Source organism: Mustelus asterias, unplaced genomic scaffold (genome assembly GCF_964213995.1).
Source record: "Mustelus asterias unplaced genomic scaffold, sMusAst1.hap1.1 HAP1_SCAFFOLD_1791, whole genome shotgun sequence".
NCBI classification, from domain to species: domain Eukaryota; kingdom Metazoa; phylum Chordata; class Chondrichthyes; order Carcharhiniformes; family Triakidae; genus Mustelus; species Mustelus asterias.
This window is the reverse complement of record NW_027591736.1, coordinates 46,999-57,102: the sequence shown is the minus strand read 5'-3', so window position 1 is coordinate 57,102 and position 10,104 is coordinate 46,999. Positions and strand designations below refer to the sequence as shown.

General features: G+C 48.1%; 1 protein-coding gene across 3 annotated transcripts in view; it reads left to right on the top strand.

Moving 5' to 3' along the window:
* Nucleotides 1–664: 664 nt before the first annotated feature.
* The window catches only part of kti12 (KTI12 chromatin associated homolog), a 33,997-nt gene continuing 24,557 nt past the window's right edge, over nucleotides 665–10,104 (top strand). The window contains exons 1-2 of one of the 3 annotated variants that reach the window (XM_078206796.1): nucleotides 665–909; nucleotides 8,264–8,315. In XM_078206796.1, coding sequence (XP_078062922.1) covers nucleotides 762–909; nucleotides 8,264–8,315 — 200 coding nt within the window. In that variant the 5' untranslated portion in view covers nucleotides 665–761. Of the gene's footprint in view, nucleotides 931–8,263; nucleotides 8,316–10,104 lie in introns of all 3 variants that reach the window. The other 2 variants (XM_078206797.1, XM_078206795.1) reach the window with 2 other exon arrangements.

Here is a 10,104-nt window from a genome sequence, read left to right as displayed (position 1 = left end):
AAGCAGGATAGTAACTGAAATAGTGACTTGTATGTTTAGCTGTTTTATGCACTGATGTTAAATGTTCCAGGTTCTGCCCTGAGATTGAGCAGCACGGTAGCACAGTGGTTGGCACTGCTACCTCACCACGCCAGGGACCCGGGTTCGATTCCCGGCTCGGGTGACTGTGCAGAGTCTGCACGTTCTCCCCGTGTCTGCGTGGGTTTCCTCCGGGTGCTCCGGTTTCCTACCAAAGTCCGAAAGACGTGCTGGTTAGGTGGATTGGCCGTGCTAAATTCTACATCAGTGTACCCGAACAGGCGCCGGAGTGTGGCGACGGGGGGATTTTCACAGTAACTTCATTACAGTATTAATGTAAGCCTACATGTGACACTAATAAATAAACTTAAATTTTAAAAAAATTTAACTTAATGTAAGCCTACTTGTGATACTAATAAATAAACTTTAAAAAAATAAACTTAATGTAAACCTACCTGTGACACTAATAAATAAACTTTAAGTACCAAGTGACTAGTTTAATAAAACAGGATAATAACTGAAATAGTGACTTGTATATTTAGCTGTTTTAAGCACTGATGTTCCAGCTCCTGTCCTTTGGCACCAGGTGAATGTGGGGCTGCAGTGGCGGCGCCCGCCCGCCGGAGGACGCTGCTCGGGGCCCCTCCCCTTTAATGAGCCGACGGGAAAAGGGGTAGGGGGCGGGCGGCGCCTTTAAGGTGCGGCCTAGTGGCCTAGGCTCTAATCCCCGGGCTGGATTCGTCATGCCCCTGGTGATCCTGTGCGGGCTGCCCTGCAGCGGCAAGAGCCGGCGGGCGGCGGAGCTGGGCGAGTTGGTGCGGGAGCGGCTGGGGCGGAAGGTGGCGGCGGTGGTGGGAGAGCGGCGAGAGGAGAGGGAGGCGGCCTACTCCGGTAACCCTGGCAACGGGGGGGGTAATGATCATAAAGTTTATTTATTAGTGTCACAGGTAGGTTTACATTAAGACTGCAATGAAGCTACTGTGAAAATCCCCTAGTCGCCACACTCTGGTGCCTGTTCGGGTACATTGAGGGAGAATTTAGCATGGCCAATACACCCTAACCAGCACGTCTTTCAGACTGTGGGAGGAAACCCATGCAGACATGGGGAGAATGTGCAGAGTCTGCGCAGACAGTGACCCAAGGCCAGGATTCGAACCTGGGTCCCTGGCGCTGTGAGGGAGCAGTGTTAACCACTGTGCCGCCGCCTCACTGGGCAGTGGAGTTCGGCAGCATCACTCTCTTCATTCATCTACCTGACCCGGAGGGTTTTGAGGAGAGAGTTTGAGACTTGGCGCTGTTGATTAAGGGTTAAATATCGGCCGAGATACATAATTGCGGTGGCACGGTGGTTAGCGCTCCTGTCTCACAGCGCCAGGAACCCCGGGTTCAATTCCGGCCTCGGGTGACTGGTGAGACTGGTGATTTGGTTGGTGCCAGTTAATGGCCAGAAGGATTGCTACGAACAGTAAGAATAAGGATGGGACCAAGGCATCAGGCAATCCCATCCAAAATCCGATATGAGTGGCACGGTGGTTAGCACTCACGGCGCCAGGGACCCTGGTTTGAATCCCAGCTCGGGTCACTGTCTATGTGCACATTCTCCCCCTCTCCGCATGGGTTTCCTCCAGGTGCTCCGGTTTCCTCCCCACAGTTGAAAAGAAGTCTTAAGTTGGAGTGGATTGGCCTTGCTAAATGAGGGGGGGGTTATAGGGATGGTGCAGAAGGGAGGACTTGTGCGGGATGCTCTTTCAGAGAATCAGTGCAAACTTGAGGGTGGCACAGTGGTTAGCACTGCTGCCTCCAAGCGCCATGGACCCAGGTTCAGTTCCGGCCTCAGGTCAGTCTGTGCGGAGTTTGCATGTTCTCCCCATGTCTGCATGGGTTACCTCCGGGTGCTCTGCTTTCCTCCCACAGTCCAAAGATGTGTGGGTTAGGTTGATTGGCCATGCTAAATTGCCCCTTAGTGTCAGGGGGATTAACAGGGTAAATACGTGGGGTTAAGGGGATAGGGCCTGGGTGGGATTGTTGTCGGTGCAGGCTCAATGGGCCAATTGGCCTCCTACACTGTAGGGATTCTATGATGGGCTGAATAACCTCCTTCTGCACTTTGGGGACTCTATGGTTCTAACCCTGAGTAAAGAAATATCTCCTTGTCTCAGTCCTAAAAGGCTGGCACCTTCTCCTGAGACAGTGACCTCTAGTTCTAGAGTCTATGGTCGGGGGTAACTGCCTCTACATTGTCAAACTTCCTCAAAATCATTTACGTTTCAATCAGATCATCTCTCGTTCCTCTAGCCTCCAGAGAATATAGGCACATTCTACTCGGTTTCTCCGTTTTGTTGAACATTCTCCTCCCAAGAACTCTTAACTAGTAGCGCCATAAGATATTTTACATCACCCTGAGAGGAAGGATAAAGCCTTGCTTTGATTTGCTTGGAAGGCGGTACCTCTGACAGTGCAGCACTCTCTCAGGAGTACCTGTATGCCAGCGAGATTGAGACTGACTCCTTGGAGATGGTGGCAGGATTTGTACCTTTGGTCTTCCATGCACAATACTGTGATTATCTGTGGTGGTGTTCTGAATGCTAACGCCCCCATCCCACATGCACTTAGTATTTGTATGTGCCACTGATCTCTCTTGGACCACCTGGTGCAGCACATTACACTTCTCCCCTTGAACATAAAAATTGGCTTGTTTCTCCTCCACTTGCTACTTTTCCTGACTGACAACCGTACGCAGCCTTGCGCTGTCGGAAGCATTTCCTCCTGTTTCAACCATGACAATGTTCCAGCGAGTAGAGTTCCTTTAACATAATGAGATGCCCCAAAGCATTTCGCAGGAACAAACGTTGTTAGATGCATAAAGGGCAGGTAAGAGGTGATCAAAAGTTTGGTCAAAGAGACAGTCTCATCTCGAACGATAGAGACGGTAGTTTGGCTGAAGGCACAGTTGCCTCAGGGAAATGAAAACATGGGCAACATTCATGGTGTCATATAAGGCTCAGTCCTGTTTTCTCTGCTGCAGTTTAAGGTACAGGCATTGCTAAATAAAATCACAGTGCTGTGGTAATTTCTAAGATTTCTTTCTAAACGTATACCTGATTGGGTGGCACAGTGGTTAGCACTGCTGCCTCACAAAGCCAGGGACCCAGGTTCGATTCCCGGCTTGGGTCACTGTCTGTGTGGAATCTGCACGTTCTCCCCTTGTCTGCGTGGGTTTCCTCCGGGTGCTCCGGTTTCCTCCCACATTCTGAAAGACGTGCTGGTTAGGTGCATTGGCCGTGCTAAATTCTCCCTCAATGTACCCGAACAGACGCCGGAGTGTGGCAGTGAGGGGATTTTCACAGTAATTTCATTGCAGTGTTAATGTAAGCCTACTTGTGATACTAATAAAAAATTAAATAAACATATTGATAAAATTAATGGTTTTTACAGACTAGTTCAAATATTACATTGTGTAAAGTACATTACGGTTCAATTTATTTCAATAACTTACAATTGCAGGTTATACAAAATTCATTTTGTGTTGAACATTATAGTCCGTGAGGTTTCATGATTTCATGAAACATGGTTTCCAGACCCCAGATGAACGACAGTGGGCCTTAATCAGTGACCTTTCCCATTGTATCTCTGTGGTGGCTGTCCCAAGCTTTAATACGTCCCTCACCACATAACCCTGGATCTTGGAGTGCCAGTCTGCAACACTCAGTTGTCCACAGCTCTTTGCACTGGGGGACCAGAAGAATTTTGGGCAGAGCAAAGAGTGTTTTTCACTGAGTTGATGATCCTCCAGCAGCAGTGATGTTTGTTTCAGTGTCTGTCCCTTGTACCAATCCGTAGGGCACAGTGATGTTTGTCTTGGTGTGCTTCCCTTGTGACAGTCCGTAGGGCAGAATCCTGCGTCACGGAGCTACTCGGAATGAACCTCGACAAGTACCACCATCTCTTTCTAGAGCTGCTTTGCAACGGCAGATTTCCGAAGGAGGGGGTGTGACTCTGGGCATGTGGGGAAGGATCTGACAGAGTGGGCCCTTCTCACCACCAGACAAGCTATATCTTGATGCTTGCTTGAAAGTTCTGGCAATGAGGCATTCTGCCAAATGACTTGGACAGTCTGTTCGGGGAACACCCGACAGGATCCCCTATCTCCCTCTCCCCACTGGGCCTCGAGGAAGTTACGTGTGGACTACTGCTGATGGACCTGTGGGCATAGGTGTTTCTCTGCACACACCTTTGGTGCTTTTTATGATATAGATTTGCTAAGCTACCTAATTTACTGTTTTGTGTGTGTTGATGGACCAAAATTGGTAGAAAATGTTTCACAACCTCGGTGTTTTACAGCCAATGAAGCCCTTTTGAAGTGTAGCCACTTTTATAACGTAGGAAATGCAGCAGCCAATCTGTGCACAGCAAGATCCCACAAACAGCAATGTGATGATGACCAGATATTCTGTTTTAGTGCTGCTGATGTCGTAGGCACTGATGAACAGTTAGGTGTCAAATTTGAAAGTCTTCAGCCTGTTGGCAGCTTCCTCACCAGCCTGGTGTAGGGCAGTGAGACCACCACTGAAGCACAGGTCGGGGCACTTGTATTGATAGGCAAAGGAATCTGGGTGTACATGTACACGGGTCACTGAAAGTGGCAACGCAGGTGGAGAAGGTAGTCAAGAAGGCATACGGCATGCTTGCCTTCATCGGCCGGGGTATTGAGTTTAAAAATTGGCAAGTCATGTTGCAGCTTTATAGAACCTTAGATAGGCCGCACTTGGAATATAGTGTTCAATTCTGGTCACCAGACTATCAGAAGAATGTGGAGGCTTTGGAGAGGGTACAGAAAAGATTTACCAGGATGTTGCCTGGTATGGAGGACATAAGCTATGAAGAGAGATTGGAGAAACTTGGTTTGTCCTCAATGGAATGACGGAGGTTGAGGGGCAACCTGATAGAAGTCTACAAGATTGAGAGGCATGGACAGAGTGGATAGTGAAAAGCTTTTCCCAGGGTGGAAGAGTCAATTACTAGGGAGCATAGGTTTAAGTGCGAGGGGCAAGGTTTAAAAGAGTCCAAAAATGTGCAGGTTAGGTGGATTGGCCATGCTAAATTGCCCCTTAGTGTCAGGGGGACTAGCTAGGGTAAATGCATGGGGTTATGGGGATAGGACCTGGGTGGGATTGTGGTCGGTGCAGACTCGGTGGGCTGAATGGCCTCCTTCTGCACTGTAGGATTCTATTATTCTATATAGGATTCTATGAGATGTACGCGGCAAGTTTTTTACAGAGGGTGATGGGTGCCTGGAACCTGCTGAGGTAGTGGAAGCAGATACGATAGTGACTTTTAAGGGGCATTTGGACAAATACATGAATAGGAATAGAGGGATATGGTCCCTGAAAGATAGGGGGTTTAGTTCAGACAGGCAGGATAGTCGGTGCAGGTTTGGAGGGTCAAAGGGACTGTTCCTTTGCTGTAATGTTCTTTGTTCTATATACATCATGGTTTGCATTTCACAGTTAACAGGGGTGAGTCACGGTGTCCCCAATGGACAGAAGAGGTTGTTGCTGCTGGGTCTGTCTCCAGCACGGAACCTGTTCAGTCTAACCTCTGCTTTAGTCACGTTGGTTGATGATAAATATCGATCGGGACGTCAGAGAAAATTTCCCCACTCTTTTTTTTTCAAGCCAATAGCAGCACAAATCCTTTTGTGCATCTGGCTGAGACGGCAGAGGGGACCTTGGTTTGGTACTGATCCCAGAAGGTGGCACCTCACTGGCGTGCCAGCCAAGATCTTCAGTGAGCGAGTCTCTGGAGCTGGGACATTGAACCCACCACCTATTGACTCAGAGCCGCCCTGGCTGACACCTGAGAAAGCTGCAAGGCAAGTGTGGCAAAGAAGGGGAAGCTGTCAGCCACCGGTTTATAGACCGTTAGCCAGGCTACTGGACCGTTAGCCAGGCTAAAACGTGTGAAGTGGAAAGTTGGTGTGGGCTCGACACTGGGGAGTTTAGAAGTTTGTCGGAGCTGCAGCTTTGACAGCAATTCCTCGTGGCTTTGAAAGAAATGCTTCTGAGAGAATGGTGTGCATTTTAGAATTCGAAATGAGGTAATGAGAGATTTCAGATGGTTTTCAGGCCCCCTCAGATTCAGTCAGTTGGGCAAGTAGAGCTGGAACCATTCGCAGGAAGATAATGATTTCTTTCAAAGTGAAGGGCCCAAAGTTTTCTCGCTCAACCTGGGGATTTGACTCTTCTATGCAGGAGCTTCAGTGTTCAGCCCTTGTGGCTTGTTGGGAGGCACTATACACTCTGCACTCATTAACGTTAAGGTCATTTTTGTTCCTGTGTAAAAGCAAAACACTGCAAATGTTGGAGATCTGAAGTAACATGCTGGAAACCTCAGCAGCTCTGGCAGAATCTGCGCAGAGGGAAATGAGTTAATGACTTGAGTCCAGTAACGTTTAGTGACCGGCTAGCTCAGTCAGGTGAGCATCTGCCTTTTAATCTGAGGATCCAGGGTTCCAGTCCCTGTCTGGGCATTACCTTGACACGGTATCAAGCAAATTGTTGGGTCTGCGGGCTGACAAATCCCCGGCTCTGGATGAACTTCACCGTAAGGTCTCGAAATAAGTGGCCAATGTGATGGATGATGCATTGGTTTTAATTGTCCAAAATTCCTAGATTTGGGAAGGTTCCATTAACTCATGCATACAATCCCTACAGTGCAGAATGAGGCCATCAAGTCTGCACCGATCACAATCCCACCCAGGCCCTATTCCCGTATCCCCACATCTTTACCCTGGTAATCCCCAAGCTGCCACACTCCAGCGCCTGTTCTGGTACATTGAGGGTCGATTTAGCACGGCCAATCCACCTAACCCACACATCTTTGGAGTGTGGGAGGAAACCGGAGCACCCAGAGGAAACCCACGCAGACACTGGGAGAATGTGCAAACTCCACACAGACAGCGACCCGAGGCCGGAATCGAACCCGGGTCCCTGGCACTGTGAGGCAGCAGCGCTAACCACTGTGCCACCCACAATCTGAGTCTCTCTCTCCACAAACGAGCAAAAACTCAGCAGGTCTGGCAGATGGTGCTGAGTTTCTCCAGCATTTTCTGTGCTTATTGTACATTAGAAAGAGTACGATGTACTGGGATGATGGCAGTGTTGATAAACTAGTTATGAGGAACGGTACTGAGATTTCCACTGATGCAAGAGAGGAGCTACAAGAGATGTTTTTAAAATTCTGAAGGGCTTTGTGAAATGAGAAAGACAATTTCTGCTGGTTTTGAAAGTCCGTGTGAGAAGTAAGAGTAGTTTTATTAATACAATTTGAGTCTTCCATTTTCCATCTGATGCCTTTTTTTAACACATGGGTAAGTCACAACCTCCTGTTGCTGTATTCCTGAGCACTACAAGCCTTATTGCCATTATAGACATGTGAAACACGAAAGAGCCAGAATAAGCTCTCAAGTGGCTCGGTTTTCTTATTAACCCACAAATAGTGTGTAATCATGTGGATTCATAGACTGTGACACCAGATCCTCAGGAGGACGTGACCACTGAACCGTCCCAGAGAAATAATGTCCATGCACCAACCCTAAAGAGGTGCCAAAAGCGTGGTTATCGAAACTGTGCATATCCTTCCTGCGAAAAGGAAATAAGTTGGAGAGAATTTGAACGGACCCTGTCAAAGTAAAGAAAGTAGCAACGACAACAGTTTAACTTTATTTATTAGTGTCACAAGTAGGCTTACATTAACACTGAAATGAAGTGGAACTCCCCTAGTTGCCACACTTCGGGTTACACTGAGGGAGAATTTAGCACGGCCAATGCACCCTAACCAGCACGTCTTTCGGACTGTGGGGGGAAACCGGAGCACCCGGAGGAAACCCACGCAGACACGGGGGAGAACATGCACAGACAGTCACCCAAGCCGGAAATCGGATCCTTGGCGCTGTGAGGCATCAGTTCTAACCACTGTGCCACCCAATGCTCCCCCAAATCCCATTTTGGGATCCGGTGGTACCTTTCCTGATGCAAACATTTATCATGTTCGATGTTTTGTGCGTAACAATGCACTAGGGGGAGGGGGAAATAAAACAATTCTGTTTAATGGTTTTTTTTGTAAAGGTTTTGCCTATCTCGTGAAAGAACATAATAATTTGAGTCTGCTTGGCACTCACCTGGAATTTAGATAGACAGAAAAGCGACCAAACATCGTGAATTATTGATCACTTTTTGTATTCTAGATTCTCAGAAAGAGAAGGAACTGCGAGGAACCCTGAAAGCAGAAGTGGAAAGGTTAGCATGTGACTGCAGCTTGTTTTTGGAAAAAACTGCCATAAATTCTCTACAGTGCAGAAGGAAGCCATTTGATGCATCGTGTCCACACAGATCCTCTGAAAAAGGACCTTACCCAGGGTCACCCTATCCCCCAACCCTGTGCATTTTTAAAATCCTTTCATGGGTGTCGCTGGCTGACCAGCATTTATTGCCCATCCCTAGTTGCCCTTGGAGGGTTTAAAGTTTGTTTAGTGTACAAGTAGGCTTACGTTAACACTGCAGTGAAGTTACTGTGAAAATCCCCTAGTCGCCACACTCCAGCGCCTATTCGGGTACACCGAGGGAGAATTTAGCACGGCAAATGCACTGAACCAGCACGTCTTTCGGACTGTGGGAGGAAACCCACGCAGACACGAGGAGAACGTGCAAACTTCACACAGACGGCGACCCAAGCCAGGAATCAAACCCGGGTCCCTGGTGTGTGAGGCAGCAGTGCTAACCACTGTGCCACAATGCTGCCCTAATGAGTTGAGTGTTTTTCAGAGGGCATTTAAGAGTCAACCACATTGCTGCGGCTCTGGAGTCACATGTGGGCCAGACCGGGTAAGGACGGCAGATTTTCTTCCCTAAAGGACATTAGTGAACCAGATGGGTTTTTATAACAATTGACAATGGTTTCATGGTCATCAGTAGATTCGTAATTCCAGATAACTCCACCTAACCTATACATTTTTCAACCAGCTTGTGCTTTTACATTTTTGCTATTTGTATCTTGACTGGCAGCAGCTTCCCTTGTTTGGTTTTTACTGCAGTCCAATCAATAGCTTTGCCACGATGTGAATTCTGTGATCTTTTGCCATTTCTTCACATGTAAGTATTATAAACATGTGAACAAAGAGCAGGAAGAGGCCATTCAGCCCCTCAAGCCTGCTCTACCATTTAATAAGCTCATGGCTAGTAGTAACCTGCCTACCCCGATAATCTGTCACCCTCTGCCTTAAAAATATTCAAATACTCTACTACCACTGCCTTTTCTGGAAGAGAGTTCCAAAGACTCATGACCCTTCTGAGAGAACAAGTATTGCCTCCCCTCCATTTTAAGCAGTGACCCCTAGTTCTAGATTTTCCCACAGGAAGTAACCTCCTTTCCACATTCACCCTGTCAAGATCCCTCAGGATCTTGCATGTTTCAGTTAAAGTCGCCACTTACTCTTCTAAACTCCAATGGGTACAAGCCTGGCCTGTCCAACCTCTCCTCATTAGACAACCCACCCATTCCAGGTATTAGTCTGGTAAACCTTCTCTGAACTGCTTCTCATGCATATGCAGCCCATGCATGTTAGCACTGCTGCCTCACAGTGCCACGAACCCGGGTTCAATTCCAGCCCTGGATGACTGACCGTGTGGAGTTTGCACATTCTCCCCACGTCAAAGAATCATAGAAACCCTACAGTGCACAAAGAGGCCATTTGGCCCATCGAGTCTGCACCGACCACAATGCCACCCAAGCCCTACCCCCATATCCCTACATATTTACCCGCTAATCCCTCTAACCTATGCATCTCAGAACACTAAGAGGCAATTTTAGCCTGGCCAATCAACCTAACCCGCACCTCTTTGGACTGTGGGAAGAAACCGGAGCACCCGGAGGAAACCCACGCAGACACGAGGAGAATGTGCAAACTCACACAGAGAGTGACCCAAGCCGAGAATCGAACCCAGGTCCCTGAAGCTGTGAAGCAGCAGTGCTAACCACTGTGCTACCGTGCCGTCCCGTCTGCGTGGGTTTACTCTGGATGCTCCAGTT